This window comes from Marmota flaviventris, chromosome 9 (assembly GCF_047511675.1).
Source record: "Marmota flaviventris isolate mMarFla1 chromosome 9, mMarFla1.hap1, whole genome shotgun sequence".
Lineage (NCBI taxonomy): Eukaryota > Metazoa > Chordata > Mammalia > Rodentia > Sciuridae > Marmota > Marmota flaviventris.
Window position 1 is genome coordinate 15,579,066 of NC_092506.1, and position 19,516 is coordinate 15,598,581.

The 19,516-nt window shown below is 36.3% G+C and overlaps 2 protein-coding genes across 2 annotated transcripts; both read left to right on the forward strand.

The window, feature by feature from the left end:
• The first annotated feature begins 1,781 nt into the window (after nucleotides 1-1,781).
• Nucleotides 1,782-2,759, forward strand: LOC139706946 (olfactory receptor 9G4-like). The gene has a single exon (XM_071616923.1). The coding sequence runs from the start codon at nucleotides 1,821-1,823 to the stop codon at nucleotides 2,757-2,759; it is 939 nt and encodes a 312-aa protein (XP_071473024.1). The 5' UTR covers nucleotides 1,782-1,820.
• A 12,304-nt stretch (nucleotides 2,760-15,063) lies between these two features.
• LOC139707066 (olfactory receptor 9G4-like) lies at nucleotides 15,064-16,026 on the forward strand. The gene has a single exon (XM_071617056.1). The coding sequence runs from the start codon at nucleotides 15,088-15,090 to the stop codon at nucleotides 16,024-16,026; it is 939 nt and encodes a 312-aa protein (XP_071473157.1). The 5' UTR covers nucleotides 15,064-15,087.
• The last annotated feature ends 3,490 nt before the right edge of the window (nucleotides 16,027-19,516 follow it).

Genomic DNA, 19,516 nt, shown 5'->3' on the forward strand with positions numbered 1-19,516 from the left:
CTGCCTTACTCTATTTGGAATTTTGTTTCTTTGATCCTTGGAATTGAACCAAGGGTTGCTAATCACCGAGCCACATGCCCAGCTCTTTTTATATTTTAAGACAAGATCCTGCTAAGTGCTGGAGCATTACTAAATTGCTGTGGCTGGCTTTGAACTTGAGATCCTCCTGCCTTAACCTCCCGAGTCGCTGGGATTATAGGCATGAACCATCAACCCTGGCTTTACCTCCTTTTCCTCTTTATGAAATCCTGGTCTCGACAGGTGACAGAAGAATGGGTTTCCCTCATTCATTCTGGGGTTACATGAATTCCTCATTATAACTTCAGTCTCTGTTGGTTTAAAGGCTAAAACCAATGTGCGACAACCTGATATCCAGGCACATCTAAGATACCTCCCTCCACCATCTCCCTTAGTCTCTCTCAGGTCCTCTACCTCACCAGGCTATCTGTGTGAAAGTTCTGATACACTTATTATGCTGTGAGTGTTCTCCACTTGGTCCTCACCTCAAATTCAGAGATCATTTTTTTAAATGCCATTTTTTAAATATGGGAATTTTTAAATATTTCACAAATTTCTGTCAAGATTTTAATAAAATACTAAAGAATGTATTCTAACAATCATTTACCTAGTTTCAGTCAAACTGATAAATGAGGTAATACATTCTGATCATTTAGTCACACTTTTCCCCAACTTTTCTTTAAAAAATTAGCTTAATGAGTCCTAGATTTATTTGTGTGGACAAGTGATAACAGAGTAGAGAAAGTTCATAGTTACCATGTGGGTATAACCAAATGTTTATAGGTTATATTACAAAATCCATAATCAAAGGTTGTTGTACTTGAATTTGAGCAGATTCAGAAATAAAAACAATATTATTATTCATATAAATAAAATAATGCTACTTGATACATAAGAAGTTTTCATTAACTTTTGAAAGACAATTGGAATTTTTTGAATTAAGTCTATATACCAAATACAGGGCTGAATGTTGTTATGTGACATTCTGACAACCTGATTGGAAGCCATTAATAATCATTGTGAACTTTTTCTTCTCCCCTGTTGATAATAGACCGGCCCTACATTACAGAGTTTAAAAATGGAAGCTCTACATCCTCACCAAAACTTTTTGTTGTTTGTATTATTAATCGGTGCCATTCTGACTGGAGTGAGATGAAATTTTAAGTAGTTTTGATTTGCATTTCTCTAATTGCTGGAGATGTTGAACATTTTTTCATATATTTGTTTGTTGATTGTATAGCATCTTCTGAGTGCAAAGTTCAGTTAACCAATACCCCCCAAATCAAATGCTGAATGTTTTCTATAATATAAGGAGGCTAATTCATAGTGGGGTTGGGAGGGAGAGCATGGGTGGATTAGATGAACTCCAGATATGGTAAAGGGATAGGAGGGGAAGGGAGGGAAAATGGGGTAGAAAAGACAGAGGAATGAGATGGACATCATTATCCTAAATGCATGCATAAAGACAAGAATGGTGTGAATATACTTTGTATACAACCAGAGATGTGAAAAAATGTGCTCTATATGTGTAATATGAATTTTAATGCATTCTGCTATCATATATAACAATTTTAATGAATAATTTTTTAAAAATGGAAGCTCCATCTTTAAAATCAGATTCAGACCCAAAATCAAGCTCTCTTAAGTAACAAATCAAATCCTATAATTCCAAATAATAAGCAATAAAACTTGAGAGCCTTCTAATAGTTCTAGACTTAATTGATACACAGTTTCTCATAATGGAAATTTTCACTAAGTTATTTCCCACTCAGTTTGAATCACAGGTTTTCCTCTTTGTGGACATGAAAATAGGAAATCGCACCATCCTGACTGAATTCATCTTGTTGGGTATCTCAGCAGATCCCCGGTGGCAGCTAATTCTGTTTGTGATATTTCTGATGCTCTACTTGCTAACCATGTCAGGGAATATGACACTGGTCATCTTAATCAAGATTGATGCCCGGCTGCATACACCTATGTACTATTTCATTGGCAGTCTGTCTTTTTTGGATTTCTGGTACACCTCTGTATATACCCCTAAAATCATGGCAATCTGTGTCTCAGAAGACAAGCACATTTCCTTGGCTGGATGTGGGGCTCAGTTTTTCTTCTCCTGCTTGGCAGCCTACACAGAGTGCTATCTCCTGGCAGCCATGTCATATGACCGCCATGAAGCAATTTGTAACCCACTGCTTTATTCAGGCACCATGTCTGCTTCTGTTTGCATTGGGCTTGTTGCTGGATCCTACATAGGTGGCTTTCTGAATGCCATAGCCCACACTGCCAACACCTTCCGCCTGAGTTTCTGCGGTAATAATGTCATTGACCACTTTTTATGTGATGTTCTACCATTGGTAAAAATGTCCTGCACAGACACTCGGGTCTATGTCATAATCCTTTCCAGTATGGTTGGCTTCACTGTCCTCTCCTGCCTTCTGGCCATCCTCATCTCCTACTTCAACATCCTCCTGGCCATCCTGAGGATGCGCTCAGCCTCAGGAAGGCGCAAGGCATTCTCCACCTGTGCTTCTCACCTGGTCTCTGTCATGCTCTTCTATGGATCCTTGCTCTTTGTATACTCGAGGCCCAGTTCCAGCTACTCCCTGGAGAGAGACAAAGTGGCTGCCCTCTTCTACACCATCATCAACCCATTGCTCAACCCTCTCATCTATAGCATCAGAAACAAAGATGTCAAAGAGGCCTTCAGGAAAGCAATACTGTCCATAGGACCACAAGCTTGAGGTTTATTTTATGACTTTATTGCAGTTTGCAAATTATTGTTTTGTAGACATGTTTGTATGAGTTTCTGTAGGTAGTTATGCTTGAAAATTTATAGTTAAAAAATGAAATATTGGTCAAAATACACTTTTATTTTCAGGAGTGCTGGTTCTTCCTTTCTCTCTCTTTCTGGCCATGAGGAGAACAGTCCTTCTCCAGCAGGTCCTTCTGTCATGATGTTACCACAGGCCCAAAGCAACAGGCCAATCAACCATGGAGCAAAATATCCCAAACTATCAGCCAAAATAAACCTTTATATGTTAATTATATCAGGAATTTGTTATAGTGATAGAAGCTGACAACCACATTTATAAAGTGAAAGGGATTTCAAGTTGATATAATTACTATTTTTTTTTTTCAGTGAATGAATAAGATACCGGATATAGATGGGAGAGAACTGTCCTTTATCTAGGACTTTTGATCCTGATTAATATATATTGGATTCTTGTCTCATAAATATTTATAAGAAAGTGATATGATTCTTGTTTCCATGAAAAATGATGGTATTCTATCCTTGGAACCATTCACACAGCACAGTGGGGCACACATTCAGTATGACTTCTCTGAAACCCACTTATGCGTGTGCACAGAGATGATTGAGGAGTTGAGCTCTGAATTTTTCAGATCCAGGAGAACATGCTTACCTGTTAGTGTATGCCAGCCAGCTAACACATTATCCTCCTGTCTAAGATTAAAAATTCATATTTTAATGTAAAAATAAATTTTAATTTAAATTTATTTAAATTTCTATTTTTTTGTATTTAGAGATAAACTTCTTTGGTTTGGAAATTTTTTCAACATTTTATGTTACTAGAGTAGATAGTCCCCAAAGAGTGAAATTATGGGGATAGTTAAGTGATATACCACACAAAATGTGTAATTCCCCACCAAAAAATCTTTAGAGAGTTTGGCTAACCTGCAGAATAGCATTTTAATAAATGTGTGAGTCAAGTAAGTATGAACTATGATATATGTCTGTGATATCTAAAACAAACCAATTCAGTTATAATGAAAAAAAATGCAACAAATTTTGAACAAAGGTAGAAAATGTAATTTCAGGAACATGAACTGCAGCCAGGTGCAGTGACATAAGCCTGTAATCCCAGTAGCTCCAGAGGCTGAGGCTAGAGGATGATGATGAGTTCAAAGCCAGTCTCAGCAAAAGCAATGCACTATGCAACTCAGTAAATTTATGTCTCTAAATAAAATACAAAATAGGGCTGGGGATGTGGCTCAATGGTCCAGTGCCCCTGAGTTCAACTGCTGGATACCCCCACCTGCCCCATCAAAAAAAAAAAAAAAAAAAGGAATTCATAAAACGTCTGACTAGTTTTAGCTTAAGTCAATGAAGGCCTTCTAGATGTTAAATTACTTTCATCATTGTAGTAAATGTCAAGATATGTTCATCCCCAGGGCTCATAATTATCTTTTAAAAAAGTAGATTCTACTTTATGTTTTTAAATTTCAAATTTTCTTATGCAACTTTTGCCTACTAATTGAGCAATTTCAGTTAAAATACATTTAAAGTGCTTATATTTAAAGAATAATTAGTTGTGATTCACATATACACGTATATATGTGTGTGTGTGTTTGTATATATATTCAAACATATATATGTTTGTATTCCACAAACACTATTATAAGTCTTTGGCATAAATATATTTTAAATATGATATCAAATATTTGGGCAGGATAAAATCTTCCAACACTGGAGGGGAAGGAACTGAGAGATCCTGGGGAACGAGACCACATGGCATTGATCAAATAATGTTACGTGCTTTCAGGAATAAGGCATAATGAATGCCACTCTTATGTAAGTTATAATACATCACAAATAAGCATCTCCAACATTTACCTAAAATATAAAACTAAAAGAAAACTGTTTACATGAAATTTTATAGTTGTTGTTTCATTATGCTTCTTCATTCTGCTACTTCAGAATGCCTTAGATGTTTTAAAAAATGTTTCTATTCTTGGTGTTTCCTGATTTGCTTGCTTTTTATGGGATTTTGGTGTTTGTTTTTTTCTAATCATGGATTTAATCATAATGTAAAATGTTGTGTTTTGGTCTCCAGTAGCGAGGTATACTAGTTCTCTTTGTGAATAATCATCATTTTCAGGAAATGCAATGAGAAGATTGTGAAAATATTTCAAAGAAATCATTTCTATAGTACTTGTCACATCTTAGTAGGAAATGGTTGTTAGAATAGATGCTTATACATAAACTGGCACAATTTGTCCTAGGAGGGAAATACAAATTCTTATTTGATTCTACAGCCTATGATGAGTTACTTCATTAATTGCAAGGCAGACTTGTATCCTTGGAGAAAAGGCATCAAAATTGGCCAACGTGTATGTACCCATCTTCTTCCAAGCCTTTCCATGAATGGCTTGCAGCCATTCACCAAGGTATTACAGATCATCTGGGGATGTGATAGGTAATCTTGATGGGCAATTTGTTTGGATTGAGAGATGACTAGGAAATTCAGAAAGCACACTTCTGAGGGTATCTATGAGAGTATTTATAGAAATAATTGGCTTGTTCACCAGCAAACTGAATAAGGAAGGCCTACTCTGAATGTGGGGAAACCATTCAATGGGGTGAGTGTCCAGTTGGAACCAAAAGTGGAATAAAGAGGAAGTCCACAAATCTACAAGTGTGTACAATCTGGATTATTCTTGAGCAGCTATTTTTGTTTTTTGCTATGACTCTTGTTCCAGAGTATTAAACTTCAGATTCTTCAGGCTTTTATTATGAATTCACACCAAGGAGTCACCAGGGAAATCCCAGCGTTCAGCCTTGGACTGGGGCTGCATCACTGGTTCTTCTTGTTCTGATCTTCCAACTTCTTGGACTGAGCAGTTGCTCATTTCTTATCAACTGGACTAAAGAAAGCAATGTGTACTATTACTTTGTCCTGAGTGCATGCCTCAGTGGTTCCAAATATACAGCAGATCATTATTTACCCAGAAGCCCAAATCACATTGGGTAGAGATACATGTAAAACAGAAACATTTTAAGTTTATTCCCCTCACTCTTGGCACAGCTATTAACAGTTTTTCAAAGACTCAAATGCAATGGAAGTTATTCAAATTTCTCCCTGTAGACACTCTCTCCTAATATAGCAAAGAAAATGCAATCTCATGTCCTTGGGAGAAATAGAGAGGTAAATGCATTCATTGAATTCTTGAATGCTGCAGAGTTCATGTCTCATGTGTTGCATTCTACTCACCTCTTTTGGGTGGAGAGATGAATTGAGGGTTTTCACTTGGAAGTTATGATTGAACATTTTTTATAAGTAGACAGGTCCAAGCCAGGTTGCAGAAATAGTAAGTTTTATTCTTGGGAAATAAAATGGAGAGAACAAAATGAAGGCTGAAGTAGAAACAAATATTTATCTTCAAAGACTACAATTGAATGAGGTTCTCCCTAGTTTGCAACAGTTGAGCCTTGGAGGGTAAGCAAAGAACTTTGAGGTTAGTGTGTTTGCAGAAACTGAGACTGAGACAGGCTGAGACTGTCACATTGTACTGAATCTTCAAAGTCATAGACTGTCATACAGGAAGTCCTACAATCTTTATGTCTACAAATATATACACACTTCTGTCTATATTTGCATTCATGGGGAGATTGCCACTAGTCAATTATTTGAGTTGACATGCACAGTGAATGTATGTCAGCCTGTTTCCCCACACATCCCATGTGGGGAGCCACAATGAATGACCACACTTTCCAGTCCTGATGCCTCAGATTCTGACCAACCACTGCATTCACTGTGGTTTGGGCAGGGTCTAGCTCAGATAGTAAGGGGTCTTCTTTGGAGGGTGTGCCCCTAGGTTTGAGTTACACTCACCTGTCCCTTATAGACCTGCCCCTTCTGTCCTTTGTTAGATAGAACTCTCTAAGAACAAGAGTCACCCCAATAGAAGTTCACTTCTGAACATGTTCCCTCTCTCATCAGCCTCTTGTGACTTTCTCTTGCTCTTCCTTTTGGGGAGCCTGAGGTGGGGAGTCTGAGCTCAGAGCGGGGAAGCTGTCCTGAAGCTTGTGTAAAGGTAAGTTGTGTCTGTGTTTTATTTGGTGTCCCTGTAAATTCACACAAGGGATCTTCAGTTCAGCTGTCTGCATTGGACGGGGGCAGCAATATCATTTGATGCCCAAGGGACCATTGTGTATCATGACCACAGCAGGTGACATCAAATCTGTATCTGTATCTATACCATTTCCTTCCAATCATCTGAACTGATTTAGCTACTTCTATTGGTTAGGTCCAAATGCTAAAAGCAGAAACCAGTGTTGTGCCTTTGATATGCCGTCACACTCTGGAAGGATTGGTGGATCACTTGGGTAGCAGGTAGGTGAGATTAGACAACTTCTTGCTCAACCTCACAGGGGTAATGGCTTGCTTTCAGGATATATTAAATTTTGTAAGATTTATTTATTTTACCCATTTTTACTACCAATCTGTCTAGTTAATGACTTACATAATCCCTTATGCATGTTTTATTACTGTAGTCACTGATTTTTCCTGCTTATAATCCATTCTCCATGCATCTGTTCTGATAATTCTCCAAACATTTTATCTAATGTCAATTATACTTTTCTTTTTAAAATGCATGATGGTTCTCTGTTGTCTTTAAGATTGCAACAGGTTGCCTATAGGTAATTTTAAGCTGAGTACCTGTTCCAATTTAAACTACCTCAGGGAATATGAAGAGAGTCACAAGTGTGCTCCCATAACTATACACTTAAATACAGTGCCAAGGAGTCACCCGGGGGAGCACTTGACCATGGGAAAAAGGCAATTTACATACGTAGACTTGCAGCAAGAGCTAGGATGCAGAGGTGGTTTCTAGAGTTTTTATATCATTAAGGTTCCTTTTTATTGGAATCCTAAAAGATTTGTATTCAAGTTGTGAGAAGAAAGGAAGGAAAAATACTGTCAGACAAAATGTATCCTTAAGTCTCTGTAAATACCTAATGTTCCAAAGCATAGTGACTTAGAAGGATTGTTCTAACAACAATTCAGGTTGAAAGGGAAACTCCTCAATCCATTTATCAAGTGCTCATCTACCCAAACCAGGTCAGAATGAAGGAGACAGTACCACAGAGCACCCTGGTATTGCCAAAGGCCACACACGGAATGAGGGAAGTCAGACACACTCAGAGAAAACATCAGGGAAAAGGGGCCAGAAGACACTTATGGGAAAAATAGAAACAGGGACCTAAAATTATAGCCCTGATTGTATCCTTCTATATATGAGTGATTTTTTACACGATGGAGGAAATTCAGTGAATACATACTTGAATGGCAGAGATAACACTTTCTCATTTCCTCAGAATAACACTATTACTAGAGGTTGAAGTCTTGTAGATGCAATGCTTGCTTTGCAAAGTTTCAAGGTAAATAAACATTTCTAACATTGAGATAAACACTAAGCATGTGTTTTTTTTTTTTACCAGCTTTTTTATTTGTTTGAATTAGTTATATGTGACATTAGAATACATTTTGACTTATCATACATAAATGGGGTACAACATCTCACTCTTCTGGTATTACACAATGTAGAATCACACCAGTCGTGCAATCATATTTGCACATAGGGGAATAATGTCTAATTTATTCTACTATTCTTTGTACCTTCACATCTCCTCTCCTCCCTTCCCTCCCTCTAGCTCCCAATACATCTATTTTTCCCTAGCCCTCACACTCTTATTGTGAATTAGCATCGACATATCAGAGAAACCATTCAGTACTTGATTCTTTGGGATTGGCTTATTTTGCTTATTATGATATTCTCCAGCTCCAAACATTTACCTGCAAATGCTATAATTTCATTCTTTTTTAAGGCTGAGTAACATTTTATCATGTATATATACCAAATTTTCTTTATCCATTCATCTATTGAAAGGTTGGTTCTATAATTTAACTATTGTGAATTGAGGTGTTATAAATATTGATGTGGCTGCATCACTGTAGTATGCTCATTTTAAGTCCTTTTGGTATAAACTGTGGAGTGAGATAGCTGAATCACATGGTGTTTCCTTTACAAACTTTCTGAATAATCTCCATATTGCTTTCTATGACATTTGCACAGTGAACTTCACCATCAGGTGTATCCATTAAGCACCAATTTAAAAAGAAATAATAAGTAAATGTAAGGAATACAAATAGAGTAGAGGAATGAGAACAGGGATAGCAAGGAGGGTGGGAGAAGAGAAAGTTGGGGAGCACAGAAGTAGAGCAAATTGTATTCTAGGCATGTATGATTATGTCAAAATGAACCCCACTATTCTGTATAACTACAATGTATGCAAATAATTTTTTTTTAAAATAACAAATTTTAAGGCTCATACTCATGAAACTTGAAAACTGCAAATTAACATGTAGTGATAGCAAGCAGACCAGTGTTTTCATATGAGAGGCAAGAAGGAGAATAAAGGGTGATGGGGAGAGGTTACAATGAGATGTGAAAAAGTAAGTTAGGTTGGGATGTTCACTGCCTTGATTGTAGTGTGATTTCATGTGTGTACACATATCCAAAACTTAAAAAAATTAAAAAAAAATTGAATGTGTGTAGTTCATCACATGTCAGTTATATCACAATAAAGCTGTTTGTATTTTTAGAGTAAAACATTGATAATGATGACTTTTTAAAAAGCAGATTATCTCCATATCATTCCTACCACCTTGTAGTCTCAGGAAATAATAAAACGAGACCATAAAAATATCAATATATGATGTAGGAAACCCAAGCTGTTACTCTCTTTGTAAATTACAATAATATATTTGATTTTGTTTTAAAATAAATGATACAGAAGCATTTACAGAAATTGTTGTGTACTAGTATACTTGTTATTTTTTTTCAAACTTCATCAAAATGTAGTTTTCAAGTACAAATCTCATACAATTAAGATGGAAAACATGTTTTTTTATATATTTATATATTGTAACCATCCATCATCAAGTTAATTAATATATCCATTACCTCCAATATCCTTTGTGTGTGTGTGTTTTGTTAGAACATTTAAATTCTATTCTTTAGCCAATTTCAAGAACACGACCCAGTATAATTAATTGTTATCAACATGTTTTTCATTAGATCCTGACCACTTACTTGTTTTGTAAAACTTAAACTTTATACTATTCAAGTAAAATCTAATTATTCATAAAATTAAGATTCTATGAATGTATGTTTCTGCCAGTTCAGTTTTAGGTAGGAATTGAAACCTAGAGAATGTTACTCTGGGATAACTCACCTTTCCTAGTTGTAGCACACTTATAAAACATGAGGTTGCACCAACATGTAAAGTCATAATACATGATGGTGCACCACTCCAGAGACCTTGCTTCTTGGCTTGCAGATGCCTATTCCCTCAAGGCCTCCTCCCATGGTCCTTTGGATGGTGCCCACACGGGCCAGGAACACTATGATCATAATATGATTTAGAACCATAATGGGATGCTACTCATATCTTCTTACCCTAAGCAATGTTCTTACCCTAAGCATTATCCTCAAATGGCAGATGAACTCTAATTGAGTCTTTGGAGACTGGGGTACACATTCCCTACTGCTATGTGGGAGGAGTCTCCAAGGGCTGCTGAGGAAAAGCACAAATTGAGTCCAAGCAAGTTATGCTTAGATTCCAGAGAGCAGGGAAAGTGTTGCTATTTCCATGAACTGTCCTTTCTGATCAAAGGTAGGTCCTGGGGATCAGTCTCAGCAAAGGAATTTGACCTCTATCTGACATCAGCTACTGTTAAACAGGGGATAGAGTTTCATATGGCATCTAATGCATCATTGCTGGGCCACATACATACACACACAAACACACACGCTCCCTTTATATCAGATTCCAGTCAATGATATGTTTTTATCTTGAGTTTAAAATTGTAATCTAGTAGTTGAGTTAGACCATGAATCCATGTGGTGGAGAAACAAAGAGGGCCAAATACTGTGACATGCTGTAGACTCCAGTTGTGCTCTGCTCTGTATTTTCCAGCCTTCTAGAGTGCTCATTATCATTATTTGTATTGATTTCCGGTGCCAGAGAGTCACCTTATTTTCTCAAATTACTGAGTGCTTTCTTGAAGAGAGTAGGGCGGGGCTGTACAGGGTAAAATGTACCATCATATCCATTCCACATACGAGACTTTAGTACCATGAGCTCTGACAGTTCTGTGCCTATTAACTGACATCTTCATAGTAAATGGCAATTTGTTTCAAATTCCAGATGGATCTCAGGAATTGAGAAGGAGTCTTCTTTCTTATTTATCCTTCCTTCTATGTAGTGATTCAGTACACTGTACTGGCAATGTACATTGACTTATAGATTTTTAACCAAAGTAGTTAGGTCGTAAATACTGTGGTTATAAATAGGTTTTAAATGAGCATAAACATATAAAGGAAATAATCCATTATTCATTGTAGAAATATTTAATAAGGGTTCCTTTGCTACTGGGCCTGTTTTATATGCTGCATTAATAGGGGTGGGGCATTTTGGTCAGGAGGAAGAGATAATTCATTAAGGAAGACTTAGAAATTGTATCATGGGGAAAAATGGAAGTATAAACAGACAAGAAAGGATGTTGGCTAGTGTGAGCAAGGCACATATAAGAGAGTTATTAGGATGAGCTATAGTCTGAAAATGACATTTGATAAAGATTGAAAAAAAGAATAAGGAATGAGCCAAGCAAATATCTTGAGAACAATGAATCCAGTAGAAGAATCAAACAGAAATCTTTGATACCAGGGTTAAGTTGCCACATTTGTGGAATTGTGAGAAAGTTAGCAAGGCTGCAAGAGAAGGAAAGCAGAATGACCACTAAGATATTGTGCTTTGTTGTCTAAGTCATGAGTGATGTCTTGGCTGTTATATTTTATTTTAATTTTTTAGGATGAAATTAAAACTTAACAGTTGTTTAAATACAAAAGTGATGCTACCTGATCTCTCCTTGTATTTTAAGTGTTATCCTGGATACCTTATTTAAATAGATTCAGGAGAACAAAGTTGTAGACCAGTTAGAAGCTATTTAAGTATTTGTTGCTAAAGTTGATGGTGGTTTAGAGCAGGGTGGCAGCAATGCAGGTGTTTAGAAAGGCCCAGCTGAGAATAGGTGAGGACACAGGATTTCCTGGGTTATTGAAAAGTAAATAGAAGACCAAGAGAGTAGGTTGATTCCCAATTTTTTACTTGACAAATTGAAACACTGGAGCTTCAGTAATTGATACAGGAAATAAAGAGATCAATTTTGGAAGCAAAGATTCAGAATGCAAGTTAATGCTAAATTAATCAATGCTCACTATAAAATGTAAGCACTGGACAAAACTTAGCTGTCTTTGAATCTTACAATTTTTACTCTGAGAAACATGTCTAGGAAATCCATAGAAAGGTTTAGGAAGTTTGTGAATACTCTAAAGCTTTGTGGATCTATATGTGTGTATGTGCATGTGTGTGCGTGTGTGCGGATATGGAAAGAATTGTAATCATTTGTATCATATCCTTAAAGAAATGCAAAATTGCAAAAATTTCACAGCCATTAATTATTTGCAGATAAAGAAACTAAGGACCATAATGGTTAGAGAATGTGCACAAGTTTACAGTATTTTGGGGGGAACAAGCATGAAATTGTTAATGTTTAGATTTACATGGTGTCACAAGCTTGTAATCCAAGTGGCTTAGGAATTTGAGGGAGGATGATCAAAAGTTCAAAGTCACCCTCAGCAACTTAGCAAGGCTATAAGCAACTTAGTGAAACCCTGTCTCAAAATTAAAAATAAATAAATAAATAAAATGGCTGAAAATGTGTTTCAGTGGTTAAAAGGCTTGGTTTCGATTTCTGGTTAAAAAGAGAGAGATAGATATAGAGATAGATATAGAGATAGAGAGAACTCTGTCATTTTTTCTGCTTTCCATCATTCACTTCAATTAAAAGTAAGACAGTGTCCAATTATGCAAAGATATGTGTCTACAGAAGGTTACTTAATCTACTGCATTTTACTGTATTGCAATACAAGACTGTTTTTTATAAGTTATTATATAAAGGCTGTTAACAAATTGGAATCATATCACATTGGTGCTTGCAAAGTCTCAGAAAATTTCCCTGTGAATTGTGCTCCTGATAGGAGATAACTCCCCTGAGATCACATGGATGATGAGCACTGGGGAAGTATCCCAATTACAAGTTCAATGAACTTCACACTTTAAAGCCAATCGTTCTGTTCAATTATAAGATTTGATGAAATCACATCTGCTTATAATGGCGCCTATTTTCTGTTAATAATTTTAAAATGATTATATCCAAACATCAATACTGAAGTAGATATCAACAAGTGTCCTTTTTTTTTCTTCTGGGGGTTATTTTTAAGTTCTCTTTATGTCTTTAATTATCTCAGGGGATTTTTTCTGAGTTTTGTGTAATGAGAGGGCAGCAATTTCATGCTTTTGCAAGATCTCTCCAGTTTCCTCAGCACATAGCAACCAGAATCCCATTTCCACATTGTATATTCTTGGTGATCTTTCGCAGATTATTTGCATGTATTGTTTTCTGGGATTTTGAATTTGTTGTATCTCCTTTTATCCAGTGTAATATACTATGTGTATGCTAGGTAATATACTATGTATCTCCTTTTATACAGTGTAATATACTGTTTTGATTATTGTAGCTTTGTATTAGATTGATGTCAGAAAGTATGATGCCTCCAGCTTAGAAGACTTGGTTATGATGGCCTGAGTTGTTACATTTTGTGGACAATTTGTGGATCCAAAGTAATTATAAGATTTTTTTTCTACTTCTGTTAAAACTTTTCTTGCAACATAAATAAACATTTAGGATATTCTCTAAGTGAAACAGAGAAACACAAGTACTGTCTGATCTCACTTAACTCTATAATCATAGACACAGACTACAATACCGGCACCAGAAGCTGTGGAGCAGGGAAGGGGGGAGATGGTCAAAGGGCACTACCTCTCAGTGAAATATGGAAATTTTAAAATTTTCAAAAATTTCTGGGAAGCTTTGAATAAAAGACAAGATAATATGTTCTATCAATCATTTACCTAGTTCAGTCAACCCAAAAAGTGAGGTAATTCACTCTGACCATTTAGTTACACTTTTCCCCAGCTTTTCTTTAAAAATGAGCTTAATAAGTCCTAGATTTATTTGTGTAGACAAGTGATGACATAGTAGAGAATGTTTGTAGTAACCATTGTGCATAAAACCGAATGTTTATAGGTTATTGTACAAAATCCATAATCTAAGATAGTTGTACTAAAGTTTGAGCAAATTCAGAAATAAAAATTACATTGGTATTCATATAAATACCACAATGCTACTTGATATATAGGAAGTTTTCTTTAACTTATAGAAGAAAGAAGGAATTTTTTAAATTAAGGCTATGCACCAGAGGACTGAGTGTATTATATGTGTCTTTTTCACACATACAAACAATGTGACTGGAAGCCATTAGTAATTATTGTGAACTTTTTCTTCTCCCTAGTTTGATAATTGACTGGCTCTACATTACAGAGGTAAAATAAAGGAAACTCCAACTTTAAAATCAGATTCTGACCCAAATCCAAGTGCTCTTAATTCACAAATCTCCTATAATTCCAGATAATAAGCAATACAACTCCAGAGGCTTCTAATAGTTCTGGACTTAATGGATATACTGTTTGTTTCTCTCAATGGAAATTTTCACCAAGTTATTTTCCCATCATTGTGATATGCAGGTTTTCCCCTTTGTGGACATGGAAATAGGAAATCGCACTGTCCTGACTGACATAATCTTGTTGGGCATCTCAGCTTTCTGACAGTGGCAGTGGATTCTATTTGGAATATTTCTGATGATCTGTTTGCTAACCTTGTCAGGAAACATGAATCTGTTTTTCTAATCAGGGATTAGTCATGGCTGCGTATACCTATGTACTAAACATTCAGCTGAGTGTTCTCATGTGAATCTTTACATCATCAGACAGCCTGACAGGTAAAGCTATTAGTCACCTTTATGACCTTATTTATTATCACTTGTTTGATAAGGGAATGTCCCTGCATTAAACAGGTAATAATTAGAAGGGCTAATTTTAAAAGAGTTTTTTGATTCCAATTCCAGTAATTTTCCAAAGTCACAGTTTGAAGTCTTATAATTTAATATAGAAAGAAAGCAATATTCACAACCCCACTAAGAGTTATTGACTTAGTTGATACTGTTTATTTCTCTAAATATCTCATATTATCACTAAGTTATGTTTCGTCTCGTTATAATATTCAGGCTTTCCCCTTTGTGGACATGGAAGTGGGCAATCGCACCGTCCTGACTGAATTCATCTTGTTGGGCATCTCAGCAGATCCCCGGTGGCAGCTGATTCTGTTTGTAACATTTCTGATGCTCTACTTGCTAACCATGGCAGGGAATATGACACTGGTCATCTTAATCAAGATTGATGCCCGGCTGCATACACCTATGTATTGTTTCATTGGCAGTCTGTCTTTTTTGGATTTCTGGTACACCTCTGTATATACCCCTAACATTTTGGCAATCTGTGTCTCAGAAGATAAGCACATTTCCTTGGCTGGATGTGGGGTTCAGTTTTTCTTCTCCTGCTTGGCAGCCTATACTGAATGCTATCTCCTGGCAGCCATGTCATATGACCGCCATGCAGCAATTTGTAACCCACTGCTCTATTCAGGCACCATGTCTGCTCCTGTTTGCATTGGGCTTGTTGCTGGATCCCACATAGGAGGCTTTCTGAATGCCATAGCCCACACTGCCAACACCTTCCGCCTGAGTTTCTGTGGTAATAATGTCATTGACCACTTTTTATGTGATGTTCTACCATTGGTAAAAATGTCCTGCACAGACACTCGGGTCTATGTCATAATCCTTTCCAGTATGATTGACTTCACTGTCCTCTCCTGCCTTCTGGCCATCCTCATCTCCTACTTCAACATCCTCCTGGCCATCCTAAGGATGCGCTCAGCCTCAGGAAGGCGCAAGGCATTCTCCACCTGTGCTTCCCACCTGGTCTCTGTCATGCTCTTCTATGGATCCTTGCTCTTTGTATACTCAAGGACCAGTGCCAACTACTCTGTGGAGAGTGACAAAGTGGCTGCCCTGTTCTACACCATCATCAACCCATTGCTCAACCCTGTTATCTATAGCATCAGAAACAAAGATGTCAAAGAGGCCTTCAGGAAAGCAATACTGTCCATAGGACCACAAACATGAAATTTATTTTGTGACTTTATTTCAGTTTTTAAATTATTGTTTTGTAGTCATGTTTATTTGAGATTCTGAAGTTCAATTAAACTTCATAATTTATACTTGTAAGAATGAAATATTGGTCAAAACACAGTTTTATTTTCAGGAGTGCTGATTCTTCCTTTCTCTCTCTTTCTGGCCATGAAGTGAACGGTTCTGCTCCAGCAAATCCTTCTGCCATGATGTTACCACAGGCCCAAAGCAACATTGCCAATCAACCATGGAGCAATATTCAAAACTATCAGCCAAAATAAACCTTTGTATGTTATAAGTTAATTATTTTAGGAATGTGTTATAGTGATGGAAGCTAATTACTAGATTTAAAAAGTGAAAAGGATTTCCAGTTCATTTAATTACTAATATTTTTATACTTGTCATCTTTATATAGATGGCAGAACACTTTTCCTTGGAGAAAACTGTCCTTGTCTACGAATTTTGATTTTAATTTATTTTATTGGATTCCAGTCTCATAAATATTCAGAGGAAAGTGATATGATTCTTTCTACCATACAAAAATAATGATAATTCATCCTTGGATACAGTCAAACAACACAGGAGGGCACACATTCAGTATGACTTCTCTGAAACCCACTATGCAGATGCACAGAGATGCTTCAAGAGTTGGGCTCTGAATTTTTCAGACCCAGAAGACCATGGTAACTTGCAAGTGTATGCCAGCCAGCTCACACATTATTCTCCTAGCTAAGTTTAAAAATTCATATTTGAACCTAAAAATAAATTTAATTCAAAATTATTAAAATTTTTATTTTTGTATTTAGAGAGAAACTTCTTTAGTCTGAATACTTTTTTCTACATTTCAGTTTGCATGAGTAGATAGTCCCCAAAGAATTAAATAATGTGGGTGTTTAAGTGATATACTACAAAAAATGTGTAATTCCCCCTCCCACAAAAAATCTTAGAGTGGGGATAACCTGCAGAATAGCATTTTAATAAATGTGTGAGTCAAGTAACAATGAACTATCATATATGTCTGTGTTATTTTAAACAAACCATGTCAATTACAATGGAAAAATATTTTTTACAAAGTGGAAAATGTTAATTTCAAGAAATGCTGCCATGCGTGTGGCACATTCCTGTAATCCCAGTGGTTCCAGAGGCTGAGGCAAGAGGATGATGAGTTCAACGCCAGTCTCAACAAAAGCAAGGCGCTAAGCAACTAAGTGAGTCCATGTCCTCAAGTAAAATACAAAACAGGACTGTGAATGTGTGGTGAGTCAGTAGCTGAGTGACTCCGAGTTCAATTACCTGTTATGCCCCACCCCCCAAAAATAAGGGAATTCAGAGAAGTTCTAAATAATTTTAGCTTAAGTCAATGAAGGCCTTCTAGATATGAAATTATTGTGATCTTTATAGTCAGTGTCAAAATATGTTCCTCCCTATGGCTCATGATTATCTTCTAAAAAGAACATTCCGCTTTATAGATTTAAATTTCAAGTTTTCTCATGCAACTCTTGTCTACTGATAAAGCAATTCTGGGCAAGTAATACATTTAAAGTACCTATATTTAAAGCATAATTAGGTGTTTATATATATATGTGTGTGTATATATACACACACATATATACATATATTTGAATATATTATATACATATATATATATATACTTGATTTTCAAAAACACTATTGTTAGTCTTTGACATATGTCTGTCTGTCTCTGTGTGTGTGTGTGTGTGTGTGTTAAATATGATATCAAATACTTTAGCAAGTTAAAATCCTCCACACTGGAGGAGAGGGAACTGAGAGCTCCTGGGGAATGAGACCACATGACATTGATCAAATAATGTTATGTGCTTTAAGGAATATGGCACAATGAATTCCATGCTCAAGTATAATTATAATCCACCAATAAACAATCTCCAACATTTACCTAAAATATAAAACTGAAAGAAATCTAAATGTTCCTATGAACTTTTATGGGTGTTGTTTTATTATGCTTCTTCATTCTGCTACTTTAGATGCCTTAAGATTTTTTTTTAAAAAATGTTTCTTTTCATGATATTTCCTGATTGTTGCTGGCTTTTATAGGGGCATTTGATGTTCGTTATTTCCTTACCATGGATTTAATCATAATGTAAAATGTTATGTTTTGGTGTCCAGTAGTGAGATACTAGTTCTCTTTGTGAATATTCATCATTTTCAGAAAATGCAATGAGAAGATTGTGAAGATATTTCAAAGAAATCCTTTCTTCAGTAGTTGCCACATCTTAGTAGGAAATGGCTGTTATATTGAATGTTTGGATATAAATTGGTACAATTTGTTCTAAGAAGGAAATACAAACCCTTATATGATTCTCCAACCTATGATGAGTTAGTTACTTCACAAATTGCAAGGGAGACTTGGATCCTTGGAGAAAGGACACCAAACCTGGCCAAAGCGTATGTATTCATCTTCCTCCAAGCCTTTACACGAATGGCTTGCAGCCATTTACGTAGGTATTCCAGATCTCCTGGGGATGTGTTAGGGAATCTTGATTGTCAACTGGTTTGGATTAAGAGATGACTAGGAAATTCAGAAAGCACACTTCTGAGTGTATTTGTGAGAGCAGAGATGATTGACATGTGCATCAGCAAACTGAGTAAGGAAGGCCTGTCCTGAATGTGGGGAAACCATCAAATGAGGTGAGTGTCCAGATGAAACCAAAAGGAGAATAAAGAGGAAGTCCACAAATTTACAAGTGTGTACAAGCTGGATTCTTCTTGAGCAGGTGTTTTTGGGTTTTGCTATGACCCTTGTCCCAGAGCATTAAACTACAGATTCTTTAGGCTTTTATTGTGAATTCACATCCACGAGTCACCAGGGAAATCCCAGCGTTCAGCCTTGGACTGGGGCTGCATCACTGGTTCTTCTTGTTCTGATCTTCCAACTTCTTGGACTGAGCAGCTACTGATTTCTCATCAACTGGACTAAAGAAACCAATGTGTACTATTACTTTGTCCTGAGTGCATGCCTCAGTGGTTCCAAATATACAGCAGATCATTATTTACCCAGAAGCTAAATCACAATTAGGCAGAGATACAAGTAAAACAGAATCATTTTAAGTTCCTTCCTCTCACTCTTAGCACAGGAGTTAACATTGTTTAAAGATTCAAATGCAATGGAAGTTATTCACATTTCTCCCTGTAGACACTCTCTACTAAAAGAGCAAAGAAAATGCAATCCCAAGTTCTTGGGAGAAATAGAGAGGTAAATGTATTCATTAAAGTCTTGAATGTTGCAGAGTTCATGTGTTCCCTTCTACTCATCTCTTTTGAGTAGTGGGATGAATTGAGGGTCTTCTCAATGGAAATTATGACTGAACATTTTTAATAGGTTGATAGGTCCAAGCCATGTTGCAGAAATAGTAAGTGTTTTTCTTTGAAAATAAAATGGAGAGAATAAAATGGAGGCTGATTAGGAACTATTTATCTTTAAAGACTACAATTGAATGAGGTTTTC

Excerpts from the sequence above, each read along its gene's own strand:
- LOC139706946 (XM_071616923.1), top strand. The coding sequence starts at position 1,821 with ATGAAAATAGGAAATCGCACCATCCTGACTGAATTCATCTTGTTGGGT.
- LOC139707066 (XM_071617056.1), top strand. The coding sequence starts at position 15,088 with ATGGAAGTGGGCAATCGCACCGTCCTGACTGAATTCATCTTGTTGGGC.